The 21,010-nt window shown below is 50.0% G+C and overlaps 1 protein-coding gene across 2 annotated transcripts in view; it reads right to left on the reverse strand.

The window, feature by feature from the left end:
• Positions 1–21,010, reverse strand: part of LOC144734060 (uncharacterized) — a 258,027-nt gene that overhangs the window by 195,140 nt on the left and 41,877 nt on the right. For both annotated transcript variants that reach the window (XM_078616112.1, XM_078616111.1), the window contains exons 3-4: positions 14,641–14,851; positions 5,733–5,895 (exon numbers count right to left, since the gene is read on the reverse strand). In XM_078616112.1, coding sequence (XP_078472238.1) covers positions 5,733–5,895; positions 14,641–14,851 — 374 coding nt within the window. The remainder of the gene's footprint in view (positions 1–5,732; positions 5,896–14,640; positions 14,852–21,010) is intronic.

A 21,010-nucleotide genomic window follows, 5' to 3' on the forward strand; every position in this document is an offset into this window, starting at 1 on the left:
GTGGTTGTCCTATGAATATACTCGCCCCTGCCATGGGAATGTGGAATCTACATCGCTGGATCTGGGCTGTAAAGCGAAGGTGGGCACTTGCATCAATGGTCGTTTGAGCAGGATATAGTGACGGAGTTTTGGTTTCTAAAAATAAAAATGTTAGATTATTTAAGGACATATTTGGGTGTTTAAAATGCCTTCATGCAAACAATTGTGACACCACTCCTCGTGGTTTTAGGATCAATAAAAAAACGATTCTATTATCGCGCGAAATTTCGCATTAGGGCTTGCATTTTTCTTTTTTTTAAGGTTATTCCAAAAATCTGTATCGGGTTCCTACTGTCACAGTTATTTCAACGCTCATAGCAGTGACATCCGTGTCGTGAAATGTGTCTCTCCGGGGATTTTACTCTGTCTCTCAGGATGAATTCTCCTGCATCCTAAGCTCGAATTTCAACATAAACTGCTTTCTGCGTATTTCTGTAAGCAGCGTTGGCGACGTTGACGTGTTTACTGGCATCGGAGCGGCCAGTCAGCGTCTCTTGCCAAGTGTGGAATATTCCCAGGATAGAGCTACCCCCTCGCTTTGCGTCGGGGTTACGTTCCGGAAAGGCGCGACGAGGAATATCGTCGGAACGACGTCGACCAAAACGAATTCGTCGACGGGAGCTCAAGGACGACCAGGGAGAGGACGCGGGTGACGGGCTGTGTTCACGCACGCGCCTTCATCCTCGACGTACCCACGACGTTACATTAAACTACTATCAACACTGTGCTCAGCACAAGTGTACAGCGGTAAACTTTTGCACAAATTTCGCAGGGTGCGATCAGATACAGTACACTATAACAAAATAATAATCAGCAAAATACCGGCACATTTCGTGTACAGGGTAGGTGGTGGTGGTGGTGGCGGTGGCGGAGGCTGAGAGGCGTGGGGTTGAGGAGACGCGAATCAGACAGTGGTGTTCATAATGGTTAACGACGTTAAAAGAACTAAGAGTATGAATCCTTACAGTCACGAAAGCTTAAAATATAGAATTAATACCTTCTACGGGGAGGAATTTCACCTATCTGTCACCTGAAGACGGAAGCTTGTGTTGACTCCGAAACGTCGTTTTTATAAATTTGTATTTCAATTTTTTACCTACGTGACTTTACCGAAAGAACTAAGAGTATACGTCAATCGGAGTTTCAGTGCTTCTATATTGTGGCTCCTCCACACCCCGTTTTCCTGATCAATATAATTTGAGGCACGTGTTCGTTGCCTTCACGCGCCGGCTGTCTGAATTCGAATAGATCCTGTATCTCACCACTCTCCTCTCCAGTGACACCGACACCGCTAATTATTTTTTCTGACATTTTTCATTGAAGTCTCCATTTTTAAGACGCGGTTTGCCTTTGCCGAGATTAACAATGCATGCGGACTAATTACACGCTGCAGTGGTTTGTTGCTGGGGCATATATTTGACACATGTTTAACTTGTAGTGACTTGAGAACCCTTAATATCAGCTGAGCAACTCTATCTGAAATGCTCTTAAATAATCAAACCCCCACCTTTGATTCCCAGCGGAGAATTTGAATCCCGCGAAGCGGAACGTGTACACCTCGGACAATGATTGAAGGCAGATTAGGGTCAAAATTACGAAATAAAGAAGCAAACAAGATCAGGATGTATCGATTTTGAACAAAAAATATAATTTGGTTGTGGAAATAAAACACGCATCAGTGTGCCTGCAAAGGAGCGTCGTTGATCATTGCATCACGCAAAGTGCCAACAAGAAAATGGGACCAAAGTCTGCAACGTACGCAAAGGAGCACGGGGAGAAGAATGTTATGAACGACACCGACAGAGGCGGGAGGAGGAAACACATGGGAACAAATACAAATCAGAGGCATCGTACCGACGGTTAAGTGAAGCGGCCTTGGGCAGGACGCATCGCTAGACGGGGTGGTGGCCGATGGACAGGACCGGCGGTGGAGTCGAAAGCAAAGGAAGGGGCATGCCCAGAAGGCGACTGCCACCGAGATAGAACCATGACGCTGCGGTGGCGAGGAGATGTTAACTACCTCGCCTGCTATACAGGAGGTTCGTGAGTTCGATCCGGATGCCTGTATATTTTGAAGTTTGCGTGCATCTCTCTCCCGTCGTCACGTGAATTTTTTCTCCAGGTCCTCTGGTTTTGCCCTCCACATTTACAATCCACGTGCGTTTACAGCAGGGGTCGGCTTCGTCACTTGACTCACATGCGTTGCGCTCTCGAAACATTGAGTTTTTACCGAACTCGAACAAAAATGCCTCTTCTTGTTATGTTGGTTTGCCGACGCCCTCTTTTAGAGTGTTTGGCTTACTGCAATTAATTTGCACGTGACGATGAGCCGCTTCGTTGAGCTGTCATTTGTGTGCCAGGTCGCTTCTGAAAAAGAGCTATAGAATAGCTCAGGGGGTCTTACCTGTTAAAATACAATTTAGTTTATTTTTTAGTTTGCATGAACCGTGTGAACGCGACTGGGGGGGGGGGCGGAGGGAGCAAGGCCCTAAACTTAAATAAATCAGCAGAAATTAGCGGCAACACAATTAGACTCTTGATATGTCAATGGGCTGTTTCTCGCAGTAGGAAAAGCTTCTGTAGCTTTTCGAACAATACACCGACACGTGCCGAAAGGACACTGCCTCTGCGCGTTTTGCAACAACAACAAAAAACCCATCAGCGTTTTCCTGAAGAAGTGCATTGTGGTCCTCCTGCCTGAGGTTTGAGTAAAACCCGACCGACCGACCGCAGTGGCAGTGAAGACAGCCAACTGTGTGGACAACTGTGTGGACAACTGTGTGGACCGCTGTGTAGACAACTGTGTGGCCAACTGTGTGGACAACTGTGTGGACAACTGTGTGGACAACTGTGTGGACCGCTGTGTGGACAACTGTGTGGACAACTGTGTGGACAACTGTGTGGACAACTGTGTGGACCGCTGTGTGGACAACTGTGTGGACAACTGTGTGGACAACTGTGTGGACCGCTGTGTGGACAACTGTGTGGACAACTGTGTGGACAACTGTGTGGACAACTGTGTGGACCGCTGTGTGGACAACTGTGTGGACAACTGTGTGGACAACTGTGTGGACCGCTGTGTGGACAACTGTGTGGACAACTGTGTGGACAACTGTGTGGACCGCTGTGTGGACAACTGTGTGGACAACTGTGTGGACAACTGTGTGGACAACTGTGTGGACCGCTGTGTGGACAACTGTGTGGACAACTGTGTGGACAACTGTGTGGACAACTTTGTGGACCGCTGTCGCCCCTATGAGGATGACCGTTTGCAGCATTCACATTAAGCCACAAGTAGACCTTCATTTATCCAGTAAAACTTCACCAAAGCTTAGGTATACATTTTGTTACTTTTCACAGGAGTGTCTTGTTGTGAATTTTGTAAGAACCATTTCTTGAATGTCCTTGCACGTGGGAGGAAACCGCAACACCCAGTAAAATAGCATTTAAAAAACCGTCTCACACACACACAGGCGAGTGAGAAGACGACACCCAACAGTCCGTACACAATGTGCCAGCAAACCCGCTTCCTCTACTGACACCCCACTGGGCACCTCACAGCCACGCGCGACGACTCTCCGTGCATGATCCACAAACTCTAACGATCCACCCACCGCCACTGGCACCAACGCGGACGCAAAGCCGGGGGGGTGGGGGGGGCGTGAAAGCCGACCAACTGCCAGAGCGTTTTTTGAACACGTGCGGAATTCGAAGCCAAATTCAAGAAGTGGGGGGCGGTGGGGGCCAGAATGTTCCAATTTCATACCTCCTATGGGGACAGGCAATGTGCTAGTGGAATACGACGGAGAGAAATCCCGGCGTTAGCGCTGCAACATCAAAGCCAAAGAAAGAGAACGGGCCTCGACCGCAAGCCGCAGAGTGTTCTCCACATTGTGAAGAGCCAGCCCAGGGCCATGCGATTACCAGAGTATGGGCAATGGGGAGCTCGTAAATATACGCGTGGCAGTAGATGGGGGGGGTGGAGCGGGGGAAGGAATGGAGCTGTGACGCAGTGGTCAGTGGTTAGGGCACAGAGCAGAGGTCGCAAACGGGTTTTGATTCCTTACCCGTACCCGGCCGCACCAGGGTCGCAAATGAGTACCCGTACCCGGCCGGGTACGGGTACCCGTTCCCTACCCGTACCCTACCCGAAATGAGTGACAAACGGTTACTCACCAGTGACTCACGGCCTACCCCTACCCGGCCGCACCAGGGTCGCAAACGGCTACCCGTACCCGGCCGGGTACGGGTAGCCGGGTATCGGGTAGGGTACGGGTATCGGGTACCCGGTTGCGACCTCGGGCACAGAGTTCAGCGGACCCGAGTTCAATTCCCGGCCACATCAGTTGCCGAATGATATCCTCAATTGTGCTGGGACCCTCACTCCCCCCCCCAACTCCACCCCCACTCCCCACCAACCACCACCCACTTCCCCCCACTTCACCAATCCACACTGGCCAATACGGCGAAGTGTGTTCTCAAACCAACCATCATCGCGGCCGACACAGTGTGGGAACGTTTACATCCAGCTGTTGATTTACGATTCAATTGAGAATTCCGATTCCTCATCTGGACGATGCGTAGCAGTCGCCACACTCTGCTAGTGGTGGCACAGTGGCTCCCAGATCAGTCTGCATTCTCAATGACCTGAGTTCAATTCCAGGCCGTGCCCAACATCAGGTGATATATGAACCTGTTCTGGGTCTCCCCTAGGCTAACTCAACCTTTAATTTAGCAATCGATTGGGCGCGTAAGCATCGGCACTGGGAGAATAAGGCCTCCTCATTACTCAAGAGTCTTAATAGGTGCTCGCAGACAGCACTATTTCCTCAAGGCTAAATGGGGAACATTTGAATGCGTGTGTGTGTGTAGCAGCCACGGTCTGTTAAGGCTATAGGGGAGATCTGTGTCTTTGTAGAAGCCACTGCAGTGTTGACGACTCTGTGTGTGTGGATATTTCCTTGCCCGATGATGACCAAATAAGAGTTTGAGGGAGCTCCTGGCCATTGGTGCCTGTGGTGGACCACACATCAGTCGACACGACCCCCACGTCGACCGCGTGGTCAGCGCCACTTCGGGTACAGCAGGTGGACCGGCCCTGCTAAACTTCGACACGCAGCGTTGCTTGCCGGGCCTAAGAGAAGTCCCCCCTCTAGTACCCGGTGAACTGCGGCCAACGACGTCCGCGCGACCCCTCGACCTCCACCATGGATCCGAGGGTGCGCGTGCCCACGGTGTGTGCACGTGCCAGCACACGTGATCGCTCTATCGACCGGTGGCTGCCGCTGGATCCCAGCCCACCGCCAACGTCCGTGACGAGTGGCACCCTCGGTGCCGGCCCCGCGCCGCCGCCGCAATGAAAGAACCGCGAGGGGTAGAGCCGGGCCCTGCCCTGTCCCTCTCCTCCCGAGGGGGACAGGTCGGCCAAAGTAGACAACAGCAACAATAACGACAACAATAAAAAATAATAAATTTCGGAGACGACGCTGGGTGGACTTACCCCGCGGTGTGTTCTGCGGAGCACCGGAGGTTCGTGAAACGGCGACGACGCTTTACTTTCAAAGGTGCTATTACGACCGAGGGGCACTTGCGTGATGTGCAATAATGACCGTGCGCACCCCTCGCCACTCCTCCTCGTCACGCAACATCGCAGGCTCAGTCCCCCGGCGAGCGAGAGAGCGCGAGCGGCTCACCTCGAACACCTCCTCGTCCAGGATGCGCGTGCCGAACACGGTGATGCCGCCCGTGTCGATCTCGGCATTGCTGCTCCGCTCCAGGGGCCGCGTCAGCTTCTTCTTGCAGTCGAGCACCACGGTGACGGTCTTGCCGTGGACGCTGATCGCCAGTCGGTGCCACCTGCAACGAGGCGGGCAAGTGGGTCACGGGTCAAGTGGGTCACGGTGCAAGTGGGTCATGGGGCAAGCGGGTCACGGGGCAAGCGGGTCACGGGGCAAGCGCGTCACGGGGCAAGTGGGTCACGGGGCAAGCGGGTCACGGGGCAAGCGGGTCACGGGGCGCGGGTCACAGGGCAAGTGGGTCACGGGGCGCGGGTCACGGGGCAAGCGGGTCACGGGGCAAGTGGGTCACGGGGCGAGGGGCGCGGGTCACGGGGCAAGCGGGTCACGGGGCAAGTGGGTCACGGGGCAAGTGGGTCACGGGGCAAGCGGATCACGGGGCAAGTGGGTCACGGGGCAAACGGGTCACAGGGCGCGGCGGAAAAAGCAGCGGTCGGGGGCGGTGCAACGCAATGTCGGGTGGCGTGGCGCAGTGCGATGCAATACTGAATCGTGCAGCACGCTATATACGTCAACGTAGCATTGTGGAATGAAATGGCATTTGGTCTGCGGAATAAGTGTCAACACTCGGTCGCATTTAGACTCCACGTGAAACCAAATTGATTTTTAATTATACCGAACTTCTAAATTATGCAGTGCAATGCCACACCACACAAGCGACGACCACGCGACGTGTCCAAGGCTGGAGAATGCCAACGGGCTGGACTGGCTGATGCCCCGGCAATTGCAGCCACGAGGGATGCCAATTGGTGTACGACACACTCACGAGTTACATTGCAGCGCCAGGATGTGGGGCGATTGTTGTCTGTGCTGGCTTGTGAGCAGTGTGGGGCCTAGCTTGGTGGCAGTGCAGCGCCTTCTGGTGTGGTGCTGCGCGTGTCTGCGTGTTTTACGGCGAGTGGCGCCCATCGCTCCTGAACGTTGATTAGCCGAGGTCGATTTCCCCAGCAGTGGCTAACGTGAAGTGGCGAGTGATATCAGAACCCGCTCCTCGGCCTCTCCTAGGTCGAATGGACGTTAATATGAGAACTTGTGCGGTGTGTAAGCATGAGCATTGGAGAGACAAAGGCGTCTGGGCACGGTGCTAGCCACACCACCCCCGCTTGAACCGTGCCGGCCTTAAAACGTGCTCCCGGACAGCACTTGCCCCAACTGTCTATATAAGGCTATACGGGAGATCTTTGTTTGTTCTAACACTTTCCAAATTCGATTAGTTCCCATCGTCAGACTCTCTCGTAAAGACGATCCCGAGATGACGAACAGATGAGTGTAAAGTTGCATTGCTGTGAGGGACTTACCCCTGCAGTAAACCGGACGAAACTCCCATTATGTCATCCTTTGCAGCTCAAAAGATCACGTAACTATTCGTCGTTATTGTCATCCATAATTAATCCACCGCTGGATAATGGCCGTGTAACCACTGGCACCTCCGCGTTGGACATGCTCTCGGCCAAACGCGCATTCGTTGCAAACAATATGTTCCCGAGTCAGGGCGAGCCCATGTTGGCAACACTCCACTCGTGTACACGATCATTCCCTCCCGTTGTGTCTGTGCACCCGGGCCAGCTGGCTCAGCGGTAGAGCGAGCGTAGCGGCTAGTGCACTGCACTACGAACCCAGTCACCCGAGTTCAATTCCCGCTCACGGCCAACACCAGTGAAGGTTATTTGAAGCGGTCCTGGGCCTCCTCTAGGTCGACTCAGCCCCAAATGAGTACCTGCTGCGGTGTGTAAATATATACTGGGGAGACAAAGGCGGCCGGACGTGGTGCTGGCCACCCACCCCCTGGTGTACCGTTTCGGCCTTCGTAGGTGCTCGCTAACCGCACTTGCCCCAACAGTCTGTTAAGGCTATACGGGGGGTTTTTGTCTGTGTTTGGTGGCTCAGCAATGTGGAATTTCCACCACTGGCTCAGGGCTGAAGAACTGCAGATGAGCATCAATGCCCCAATGGTCATTTGAGGAGCATATCAGAGATGAGTTTCGGATTTTAATTAGTTTTTATTAAGGGACAATTTTGCATCTTTAAAATGTCCACGCGCTATAACGCGAGTGACATCACCAACGTGCCAACACTCACTTGACAGGGAAGTCACTTCGTGTGACTTTTATTTGTACGCGTGCGTGTCGAATGCGCACGTATGCACGTCGAACTTATTTCGCATCCTCCGCAAGCCGCACGTTGCTAATCGTAGGCGCGCAAGGCCAAGGACAACACGACGTTTGACCGCCCCACCCGCGCCGAGCGCGTGGAGCGCGGGGTGGCGAGCGAGCGCGTGACAGCGCGCGTGCGCGCGTGCGTCACAAGGCGCGGCGCCCACGTGGGAGCCAGGCCCGCCCGCGTCGCGTCGAGGTTTCAAAGCGCCCCGTGGCCCTCCGCTTTCTCGCGACCGCTGGCCCAGAGGGGCGAGAGCGCGGGCAATTGAGGCCACCGTCGGTCTCCTTGACGCGGCGCACGCCAGCACTGTAGCGGTTTACGCAAAGTTCCCCTTTGGCGCCACCCCCCTCCTCCTCCTCCCGCGTGCGCTCGTGTGCCGGTGGATTTTTTTTTTGAGCGACCGAAACGGCGAACATCTGGAGCGGTGAGGTCACGCGGGAGAGAGCCCCTCGTTTAAATCAGATACAGTATTCAATTACAGCTCGCCGCGCACGGCTGCGCGAGAAAGACGCCCGAATGAAACAATAACGGCATGTGTCGTCTCTCGCGTTCTCTCTCTCTCTCCGTCTCGCGTTACAATGCGTACCGACAGCCCTTTGCCAGGCCACTTGCTGGACCAAGGCTACTCCAGTGATGGAGCTGAGGGGAGGGGGTGGCGATGGGGACGGTCAGCACCCCCTGAGACCCCCCCCAAAATTAGCATCTAATTGGCTCCCTCCCCCATCCGGTCCACATTGAGACCCTGAAAATTGGGATTCAATTGACAACCTCCTGATGACATGGCTCTCACTACTCTATTCTTGCGTCCGGCAGCGGCTAGGGCCATTATATTTCATTTTTGTTTATATAGTTGTCAATAATTGAGGATATATGAAAAAAAGTGGATTAAATGTTTTCAATTCATGCAATTATTTTTAAAATAATATCTAACTTAACAACACATATGATGCCATGCTACGCAGCAATACGTTCAGGGCTAGATGCCAGTGTTGACGTCTGCCGCTGGCCACGACGACGAGAGGGCCTTCGGGGGAGAGAGAGTTCGTCCCTGGAGAACGTGTGCAGTCAAAGTACTCCGCAAATCCGTAAATAGTTTGATTATGCGGGGTGATATGGACAAGGGGTGGCTCGCAGAGTTTCACGATTCCATTTTAGCAGCTGCCCCGATTAATACTGCGGCCGTATTTACGTCAAAAAATATACTACTCCGTGCCGCCTTGTTTGGGTAGACGTTAAAGATCCTGTGACGTTATTCGCAAAGAGTAGGTGATCGTGTGCCAGTGTCATGGTCCACATTTGGCAAATGTAAAAATAAAAGTGCCCTTGAATTAATCAAATTGTCGCCCCCCCTGCTCAGAACAAACTTGGCAGGAACCTCCCGAAGCAGAATCACGAGACGCTCGGTGCAGCGTCTCTGGGGGTTGCGATAAAACAATGAAAATCGCATTGCCAGAAGACGAAAATCACGTGGCAAGTGGTGACGTCGGCGTGCTGGATCAGAGGAATAGCGGACGAGTTGAGATGCGGTGGCACGCACACGCAGCTGCATCGCAAGATGTCCTACGGGTGAAGGTGGAGCGAGGGCGGGGGGGGTCGTGCGGACCGTTGGACTTGCTGCACTGCCACCCACTGTACCTCCGATTAGCACGGTTGGATATGTAGGGTGCGAAAGAAATTCAACAAACATGCTGTCTGCAACGCCTACAATACCTGTTATTGTGGGATGGTGGTCGCCCGTCCAAGTGGTATGTCTCTATTAAAAGAACAAACTTCAACTATTCTATTTGATAAAATAAGGTTTGCAATTAGAAAGCATGAAAACCACAATAGAAATGAGTGCAACAGGGAAGAAACATCACTGTGAGTGCCCACCTGTGCATTAAAGATTAACCCAATAAAACACGATTCGAAATTCTACTCATCTCAGACTCTACGTTCTTTTTTGTAAGAGCCTCGGTCAAGTTTAACACATTCCTGCGGAGGGAGCTGGTAGGAACGTTGGGTTGCTCGGTCAATGGCCAGGGTCAACGGCGGCGTGGTGTATTCCGTAAATATGCCCGACTGTGAGGGCGGGCACAAGCCGGTGTGAGTAGGTTAAACGTCGAGTTTTATAAGGGCACCACGGGGTGACCAGCCCCTCCCCACCTAGCCCCACCCCTCCCTCCCCACCCAGCCCCTCCCCACCCTCCCCACCCAGCCCCTCCCCACCCTCCCCACCCAGCCCCTCCCCACCCTCCCCACCCAGCCCCTCCCCACCCAGCCCCTCCCCACCCTCCCCTCCCCACCCAGCCCCACCCTCCCCACCCAGCCCCTCCCCACCCTCCCCTCCCCTCCCCTTCCCACCCAGCCCCTCCTTCCCCACCCAGCCCCTCCCTGCACGACAGGCGGACACAATAATCCCCTGTGGGCTGGTGTAACCAGGAGGTCCCTACCAGTATAATCTCTCAACTCTCCTACCACCCTGCAACACCACACCCCCCTCCCCCTCTGCAGCTCATTAAGTCCACCTCCACACATCATGAACATCCAGCTATAGTGCCCCTCCTCCTCCTCCCTCACTCGCTGCCAATTAAACTCAGCCGACTTCGCCTCCGTATAATGAACATTCTTCACTGTGCAATTACTCCCACACCAATTAAACCTCATTAGCCCAGTAACATTTCAATAACCTTGCATGCGCTTTTTTCCCCCCGTAGATCTCGCTAGAATTGTTAATTGATACGTCTCGACGTGCTCTTAATTGCTAAAGTCACCAAACCCCCCCCCACCCTCGGCCAAATAATCACTTCACACTTATTGGACTAATTTAATCACTCATCAGCCCTTCTAGACTATATAGCAGAGGTGTGGACTCGAGTCATGCGACTTGGACTCGAGTCAGACTCGAGTCATGATTTTGATGACTTCAGACTCGACTTGGACTTGCCTCATCTTTGACTCGACTTGACTCGGGACTCGAGAGCAAAGACTTGAGACTTACTTGTGACTTGCATAACAATGACTTTGTCCCACCTCTGCTATATAGTTTGGCTATTGTGTGATTCAGGTTAGTGTCTAATTCGTATGCATAACACAAGTACGAGTCGGACTCAATGAAACTTAGCTTCCGGGGGCTGACTGCATGGGGCACATTCCAAAAATTAAATGTTTGAAAGCAAGGAACAGGAATACAGTACAACAATCGCGGGAGAGATTTTAATAAATATACTCTCTAATTACTCTTTGGTTCTTTCCGTAAAGTCACGTAGAAATACAATAAAATAAATAATGAAATACACAACGTTTCGATTGCAACACAAGCAACCGTCATCAGGTGTGAAAGAATGTTAAATTTGAAGTTAAGTCTGAGAAATTGGAAGTTTGAATAAACAGTAAACGGCAGTTTTGAGAGACATTTCTCAGACTTAACTTCAAATTTAGCATTCTTTCACACCTGATGACGGTTGCTGGTGTTGCAATCGAAACGTCGTGTATTCCATATTTTAATTTTAGAACTTTCGTGACTGCAGGAATTATTATTTGGTTCTTTCGGTTAAGTCACGTCTAAAGATAAAATAATAAATAAAATAAAATAATAGAATACGATGTTTCGATTGCAACACAAGCAATCATCATCAGGTATAATGAAATAGCGACATAAAATCTAACCAGAAAACTATAGACAGACATCTTAGCAGACAGATATCACCAAGATACATAGCGAGAGCAACACATGTAACAGAGAGGGGTGATCGTCTCTGTGGGGTGGCCTTAAATAGACAGAGGGGGGGCGGAGGCAGAGAGAGGGAGGGGGTTAGAGAAAAAATTAGCATATCAATGAGTGGTCAACAGACGTGGTGCTGCAAGTACGATGGCACGGCAAGCAAGCCTGAAAATCAGGAGAAGGACACACTAAAATTAAATAACCTAGTAAAATATCGAAATGTAATGTAATACAACACAGAGGGTCGGTCAACACACAATTAACGCATAGCCTGGTTGATTACGTATTTCAAAGATTGCTAAGTTAGAATTTAAGTGTAAACATTTTAAAGAGAACACAGGCAGAGAAAACAAGTCGCCAGAGAGAGAGAAAAAAGATAAGCTTAAAACTTCCCCGTAGAAGTGGTTCTAAAATTAAGATTGAACCACTTCTACGGGGAAGTTTTAAGCTTATCTTTTTTCTCTCTCTCTGGCGACTTGTTTTCTCTGCCTGTGTCCTCTTTAGAATGTTCACACTTAAATTCTAACTTAGCAATCTTTGAAATACGTAATCAACCAGGCTATGCGTTAATTGTGTGTTGACCGACCCTCTGTGTTGTATTACATTACATTTCGATATTTTACTAGGTTATTTAATTTTAGTGTGTCCTTCTCCTGATTTTCAGGCTTGCGTGCCGTGCCATCGTACTTGCAGCACCACGTCTGTTGACCACTCATTGATATGCTAATTTTTTCTCTAACCCCCCTCCCTCTCTCTGCCTCCGCCCCCCCCTCTGTCTATTTAAGGCCACCCCACAGAGACGATCACCCCTCTCTGTTACCTGTGTTGCTCTCGCTATGTATCTTGGTGATATCTGTCTGCTAATATGTCTGTCTATAGTTTTCTGGTTAGATTTTATGTCGCTATTTCATTATACCTGATGATGATTGCTTGTGTTGCAATCGAAACGTCGTATTCTATTATTTAATTTAATTTATTATTTTATCTTTAGACGTGACTTAACCGAAAGAACCAAATAATAATATTCCATATTTATTTAATTTCTACATGACTTTACCGAAAGAACCAAAGAGTAATTCCTGCAGTCACGAAAGCTTCAAATCAAGTTTGATCCTCTCTAATTACAACCATCGTGGCCACGACCGCCGAATGAACGACTCCGCCGAGGTCTCGCCCTCTGGCCACGTGACTTAACATAACAACGTAACAAACATCCAAGCTCCTGCACGCGAGCCGATGCCATCACTCCACCTCTCTTGGGTAACGTCCTCTTGGATGTGTTCCATCCCTTCTCGGCTGCCGCCACTCTGAACCATCCAGCCGCCGACAATTATGGCCCCTGACGCTTCGTGCCAAAGCCTCACCACTCACCTCCTTAAACAGTTTGAGCGATGTCACAAACCTGCGGTCGTTGTCAAATATCCACGTGTTCCTCTCTTTTTCTCTCTCTGTCTCACAGTGGGAAACCTTTCTACTTTACTTATGATGATGATAACAAAATTCCTACTTTCCAAAAAGTGCTCCACCCTAAACTATTTCAACTATGTTTTATATTTTACCAGAGAAGGCACATTGAGCTATGTAGCTCTTTTCATAAGCGAGTTGGCCACAAATGAAAGCTCAACAAAGTGGCTTCTCGTGTGGAAATTGATAGCAGCCAATTACTCTAAATGTGGAGGCAAAACCGGAAGACTAGGAGAAAAATCCACGTGACCACGGGGAGAACATGCAAACCCCAAATATAAGCAGACGTCAGAGTCGGGATTGAACCCGCGACCTCCTTTATACCAGGCGAGGCAGTTAACATCTCCTAGCCACCGTGATGATGATGAGACAGAGACACACACAAACTCCAAATATACATCAGGCGTCAGGGTCGGGATCGAACCCACAACCTCCTGTATACCAGGCGAGGCAGTTAACATTTCCTATCCTCCGTGGTGACACTCTGCACTCGTCCACCTCGTTAGTTCGTCCTGTTCACTCCGATCGCCTTCAACAGCTGCCCGAGGTTCCCACGCTCCGCTGTGCTATCCGGCTCTGTCCCTCCGGCAGACGGCTCCGATTGTTTCGCAAACGCGCTGTGCATCCACCTTCATTTCGCTCATATATTTTGTTTGTCATCCAGAGCCCAACTTTCCAATCTTCCATATTAAGTTATAATGTTACATATACTCTCCCCCGTCGTGGGAAAACATTGTATTTTCCACCACTGGCTCACATCCACGAAGCAGACATGAGTGTCGATCCAAATATCCCTTTGAAAAGCGAGACACTCTGGTGAGATTTGTGAGAGAGTGCACCTATGTATGTACAGGGTGCTAAAGATGTCTTGTGATCCCCCCATTTAATTGTCTAAAACGTAATTTTTTTAAGTGAGGTTTATTTAAGACAGAAATAAATATGCAAATGAAAACAAAGGTTTGGGGTCAATTAATAGGGGGTCCACGTGACATCTGGACTGCCCTCTACATTGAACTTCTTTCACGCACTGTACGTAGCCAACCATGCTAATCGGAGCCTCATTGGCCATTCTGATGAACCCCCTAAGTGAGATGCCACCAGTTGGAAGCCTTAAAACCAGGGATCCGACAACACTGTGGTGTAACGGTTAGCACACCGGACTTGCAATCCAGAGGAGACAGGTTCGATTCTCGGTTTTAACAACGGGTCAAGTTTCTCAAAGAACGCCCGCCTCTGCAAGCAATAGTTGGTCAATCTGCAGATCACAGGTCACGTGTGGTGGGGTAAAGTGTGGGGTAATGCCATCAACTTCTCAGACATTTAGCCCAGCGTGCAAGAGCGGGCAACAAAACACTCTGCAGAGGGCCTCTCTCTCGAGAGAGAGAGATCCCAGCAGTGGTTGTTTTTATTTTTGTTCCATCGTCCACCGCGCCTCCCGAACGCGTCCGTGGTGAGTTTGTCCGCGTCAGGACCCCGACTCACTTTCCGTCGGCCAGGTTGAGTCCCTTGAAGAGGGGGTAGCTCTCCGGGAGGGGGAGACCGTTGTGGTCCTCGTAGAGGAAGACGGGCGAGCGGCCCACCTCCACGCCGATCTGCTGGACGCCCTGCTCGTTGTAGACCGACAGGAGGAAGGCCTGCAGGCCCTTCTGGGCCCTCAGCGTGGCCAGGATTGAAAAGTCCTCGGGGAAGGGACCTGCGGCAAACAGAGAGGTGGCGCAGTGAGCAGGAGGAGAGGGATGATCTCTACGAACGAGATCGACCGCTCACCCTCTAACGTTTGAGTTCCTCCGGCAACCCTGGCACCTTGTCGCATGCGATGAAGAATCTCATTAGAATTGGCCGCACGTCGTAATCCGACACCCTCCTTAAAGCACCACCGATGTTGAGCACGTTTGTTGATACCGGACACCGACTGGTCGATACTGGCCACTGACTGAAACAGTCCCTGCGTGTAGGAGTGTGGATGTTTCTGCCACTTGTTGCAGGCCTGGCAATAGAGATGAGAACCACCCTCAATAGTAATTTGAACAGTCACTTCTGATCTTGCATTCTGAATTTCACACAGGTTGTGTCAGTAGCAGAGTGTCCACGTTATTTTACATTTCAACTACGTCTTTTCTCTGGAATTTCCAATTTCCTCAACAACAAAAAAGTTACGTGAAAGATAAAGGATAAAGGCGAAGCCATGCAGTTGCTCACTCACGCCGCTGCTTGCGCAAGCGCCTCGACTAGATGGGGCGCTGCGGTGGCGAGATGTTAACTACCTCGCCTGGTAAGCAGGAGGTTTGTGGGTTCGATCCCGACCCTGACGATGCCTGCTGTGTATTTGGAGTTTGCGGTGTCTCTCTCGCTGCGGTGGCGCGGATTTTTCTCCGGGTCCTCCGGTTTTTTTTTTCACATTTAGAATCAACATCACCACGCGTTTTGAATGTTTGGCCACTATAAATTTAAACTTGATAAGCCACTAAGTTGAGCTTTCATTTGTGGTCAAGTCACTTCTCAAAAAGAGCTATACAGCTCAGTGGGCCTCACCTGGCAAAATCAAAAAAGGTTAGAAATAGGAATCGGGATAGGTGAGGTGTTTTGACCTATTCTTCCACGCTGACGAGATGTTTTTGTCGAGTCACCATCCCTCAAAAGTTGTTTCCAACAATGTCATTGCGAATCGTCATCACAATCATCAGCCGTGATCGATCCACTGCCCCTGCCCAATTCCGCTCACTTCCATGAACAGTTTGCACGATGAATCACTGCACAATTCACGTTGCGTAGAACTGATATATATTAATCCAGACACGCTTCAGACGTTGTTTACAAAATAACCCAAACATTGGCCGTGGAAATTTTACATTTTGTCTTCTTCAGCCATCAAGAGCCTTTGCTTTGAGAAAAGTGTTTTCAATCAAACTGTCTTGCTGTGATTCCCACCCACCCCCCCAACTCCCCCCACATTGAGCAGGGTGCCACAGTGAACACGAGTGAATACGAGTTCTCTCTTCCTGAGACACGTGGGAATTATTTTAAATGTCACGTTAGGTTTATCATATATTTTTACACGTTTAAAAAAAATATGTATGGCCGTAATTTGAAGCCACACTTGTGCAATATCGTGAGAACCATTGCAGAGGAATGTGAAGTCGAGCTGCAGTGTCTCCCTGTGCAATTGAGCCCTCTCCGCAGCTCCCACGAGCACGGTTGGCTATGTACGGTGCGAAAGAAGTTCAACATACATATAGGATGGGGCGGTCCTCTGAGCCCAGTGGTTGAAATTCCACATTCCCTTGTCAGGAGCCAGTCTCTCCACAGGACAACCACTGTTGACTCTCCACAAAGCGGTGGGGCACTACTTTATTGCCCCCCCCCCCCCCGGAGTGATGGGGCTAAGTTGACCTCTGACCGAGGATTGAACTCTTGACCTTCCGACTACGAGTTTTACGATCTGCCCACACTCAGTTAGGCTGCGACAAATTCCGTACCCTCTCACATGGCACCGTGCGGCGACGCCGTTTATAAACCAGCACGAGGCCCGTCTCAGGATGGGAAAATGAATCTGGAATGGGAATTCGATGTTATCTCCCTCGCCTGGAATACAGGAGGTCGCGGGTTCGACCCTGACGCCTGTTTATCTGGAGTTTGCAGTGTCTCTCTCCCGGTGGTCGCGTGGATTTTTCTCCGAGTCCTTCGGTTTTTCCCCTCCACATTTAGAATCAACGTCACGTTGTTTTGCTGCTATAAATTGCCACACGACAAGCCACTTTGTTGAGCTATCATTTGTGACCAGGTGCGCTTCTGAAAAATTGCTAAATAGCTCAGTGGGCTTTACCTGGTAAACGAAGAGCGTTTCAAATCGTCAAAATAACAATCGCTCTCAATGAGCCGCGGCCTTCCTCAAAGACGACGGAGACCGCGGCCTTCCTTCCACTCGGCTTTGTCCGTGATGTTCACTCAACACCTTGCTCCCCCCAGTGGCATCCCATTGCTTCAATTGCGAATGTCCCCCCTGGCCCACTCCCCCCATTGCCCCATGGTCTTCCCTCAGTCCGTGAGCTACCTCCCCCCCCCTTCTCTCTCCTCATATAAATCCCCCACGTCCCTACTCGTGCCCCCTTCGACTTGGCTGGGATATCAAATCCAACAACTCCCAGCCCTCCCACTTCGTACGGGTCCTGCCGCGCCCAATTTGAGTTGCTGCCCGCGGAGTTGCTGCTCCCTGCCAATGGCCATCGGCGGCCATTGTGCTGTGCTCACGCTGTGTCACAATGAGAACATTTGAGAGATAAAACGAAGAAGAAATGCGAATGTAGCTTAGTTTGCTGTCTTCCCCCGACCTCTTGTGGTACCTCGTAATAAAACACACGGCATTCAGTCTCGTGTGTTCTTATCACACGTCCAACAAATCTAACCCCGGCTTTGTCTCACTAGTATTTCTCAAACACTGTGTACATGCTATCCATAGACATGTTGTGATATGCGTAATAAACTCATTTAAACTTGATTTGGAGCTAATTTAGTTTAACACGTAGGCTTTCACTAAATATGTAAACTAATTTACTTTAACATGAGACGCCAGCAGATTGAAAGTCGACAGACTTGTCATCTCGCATCTTGTGTTGCAACGTTCCGACCTCGTGACCCCACTGGACATCTGCGAAACGGAGTTTTATAGCTCCGGGGGTTCCTCCTGCAGCACGAATAAATGTTCTGATTCTGAAACAGCGAACGTGAAGCGGCCAAGGCCATTTTCCTTTTTTTTATTTTTTATTGTTGTTGTTACTACTCGGATAAGTTGCCCAGAAAAGTCTCGCTGAGCCTCAAGACATTTTTTTTCGAGGAGGGCTGCTGCCAAGTTTTCTTAGCAGGGGGATTAACCCTACGACTCCTGTTTCACACGCTGTAGGCTTTCGCGACCAATATCATCCACAATATAGGTTATTTTGGGTTAGATCGCGTAAATATAAACGTGTCGTTAAACCCGCCATCATCCGACACAGCCAACTAGTAAGGTTTGTCACGAAAACAGAACGTGCCCATTCGTCATTAGTACAGCACTAGTGTATAGTGTAGTGTATAGTGTAGTGTATAATGTAGTGTATAGTGTAGTATACTAGTACAGCACACCGGTGTGTTGGAGAGCCACGCCACAACATGTTCAATCTGAGTACGACGTTTCGCCAGTACTTGCATCTAGCATCATCAGGCGGATCAATCTGGCTGTCCGCCTGTGTCGGGTAGTGGCAGGTTTAGCGACACATTTATTTATACGCGATCCAACCCAACAAAAACCTACATCACCTACGACTCCTCGCGGCAATTCGTCTCGCTTTCACCGAGACCACATTTGTCAATGTTCATGTGTATGAGTGGACCCTTGCTCAAAGAAGATGAAGATCTCCCACCCCGTAGAGACTTGACCGACTGTTGGGGCAAGCGCTGTGAGCGAGCAGCACTGATGAAGGCCGGCACGGTGCACGAGGGAGTGGGGTGCTGACGGGGACCACGCACACGTCACACCAGGTACTCATTTAAGGCTGAGTTGACCTTGAGGAGGCCCACGACCGGATCAGATATTCGTCACCAATGTTGGTTGTGAGCGGGAATTGATCTATGGTGGTCGGGTTCTTAGCGCAATGCGCTAACCGCGTTGCCACTGCTCGTATTGCCATGTGTATTAAATACTTATAAACATTAATCTCTCGATTAATAATGTATATTCGTTATCCGTTCATCGTTGCTCGTGGTATTTCGCCGTTCAACCCCTCGTAACAGTGCACCGTTATCCCTTGTTTAGGCTGAGTCCACTTAGAGGAGGCCCAGGCCAGGTCCATATACCACAGTGCCCATGCCGACGATGTATAAAATGGCTGAGAATCACGGGCTGTTATGATGAAGTATAAAGCAGAGAAAAACCTCCCCAGAACATGGCGAAGCACACACAAATTGAGTCAGCAGTTTGCAGTTTAAAATGTAACCCGCAGAGACGCGAGGGTTTCAGTGCAGTCTCGCGGCTATTGGTGCCGTCTCCTGTCTCCTTACATGAGTCTCACCGCCAGCGAATCTCCTGAGGGCTCAGAGCTGTCTGATAGCGGTGGGGCAGCCGCCACGGTGGTTATGGGCCGTCCATAAATGACGTCACGCGATTTTGGACGATTTTTGAACCCCCCCCCCTCGTCACACGGCGTCACAAAAAGTCAGACCCTTCCCTCAAATATGACGTCACAAAGCTCTGCCCCCCCCTCAAAATAAATAAAACATGCTTCAAATCGCTTTAAACTATTGTCATTGTAGTGCGTATTTATTGTGGCGCTGCACTCTGATGTTGGAGGAGAAAACATTTATTAAAACGTCTATTTAATAAAGTAGAACGTGTTGTCTATATTTATTTAAAGTTGCGCAGTTTGATGTGACCTCACATTTCTCACCCCCCCCCCCTCGTCACACATCGTGACAAATATCTGACCCCCCCCCCCCCACAAGTACGTGACGTCATTTATGGACGGCCCCTTACCGCGCTGCGTACTAAACCTGGCTGACCCGAGTTGGATTCCTCGCCATGGCTCGCGTCACCGCTGGATTATAACCGCACCAGGACTGGGTCCCCCACTCCCCTTGTTCACCAACACTGCCTCGGCCAGCGTGGTGAAGTGTGGTCAAAACTCACGTCCGTAACGGTGACCCACAAGGCGTCATGGGGAATCCTTCACACGACGGGTAAATGACACCCACCGGGTGTTTAATTATACACTGGTCAATAACAAAAACACTTTTTTTTCCGGCCTGAACTTTTGCGGCTGTTTTAGACTATCTTCTTGGTTCTTTCGGTAAAGTCACGTAGAAGGGAAGTATTAAAATAATAAAAATAAAACATAATTTTATTATAAAATAAAAAATGTTTCATTATGTTTTATTTTATTCTTTTATTATTTCCCTTCTACGTGACTTTACCGAAAGAACCAAGAAGATGAATCCCTGCAGTCACGAAAGCTTTAAATCGAAAAGTGTTTTAGACTAATTTCAGGGTGCTGATTCCAAATCTGATCACACGAGGGACAGGGATGGTAATGCTGGTGATGATGTGAAATATTTTCCTCAACTATTTTCGTGTTATAGAATTATTGAAAGCTTGATCAGTTGCTCCACTTGCCACGGCAGGAGATCGAATCAAACCAGCGACCTCTGGATCGTTTTCTCAGGTGGGGCTATACCCAACCATATGAGCACTCTGTTGTGTAATATATTAGCATGATAACCACCCCTTGCCCTCTCCCCCTTGTAACACTCTCACGTGACCCTCACTACTTTCCCCCTATACGTGTGTTTTATCTTGTATTATTTCATTAATTAAGGTAGCCGCGTCGTGTTGGCTGCTCTGTCTGATGAGCATACGGTGCCGCGGTGGCGAGATGTTAACTACCTCGTCTGGTATACAGGAGGTCGTGGGTTCCATCCCGACCGTGACGCTTGCTGCTGTATATGTGTAGTGTGCGTGTCTCTCTCCCCGTGGTCGCGTGGATTTGTCTCCGGGTCCGTCGGGGTTTCCCTCCACATTTAGAATCAACGACACGCGTTTATAGTATTTGGCAGCGATAAATGTCCGCGTTATAGGCCACTTCGTTGAGCTATCATTTGTGATAATCAGGTCGCTTCTGAAAAAGAGCTACATAGCTCAGTGAGCCTTCCCTGGTAAAATAAAAAAAAATGTTTAGTTTATTGTGTGCGGATCATTACACAGCGGTGACATCTCAAGAGCCGAAATAAGTCAAATGTAAATGTCAAACTGATTTTTAAAAAATGCTGCAGTCATTGGTGACCAGGCTGATACCATCAACCCGCTCCACTTGAGAAGGCGGCTTCA

The sequence above is a fragment of the Lampetra planeri genome, chromosome 49 (assembly GCF_965212315.1).
Source record: "Lampetra planeri chromosome 49, kcLamPlan1.2.h2, whole genome shotgun sequence".
Classification (NCBI taxonomy): domain Eukaryota; kingdom Metazoa; phylum Chordata; class Hyperoartia; order Petromyzontiformes; family Petromyzontidae; genus Lampetra; species Lampetra planeri.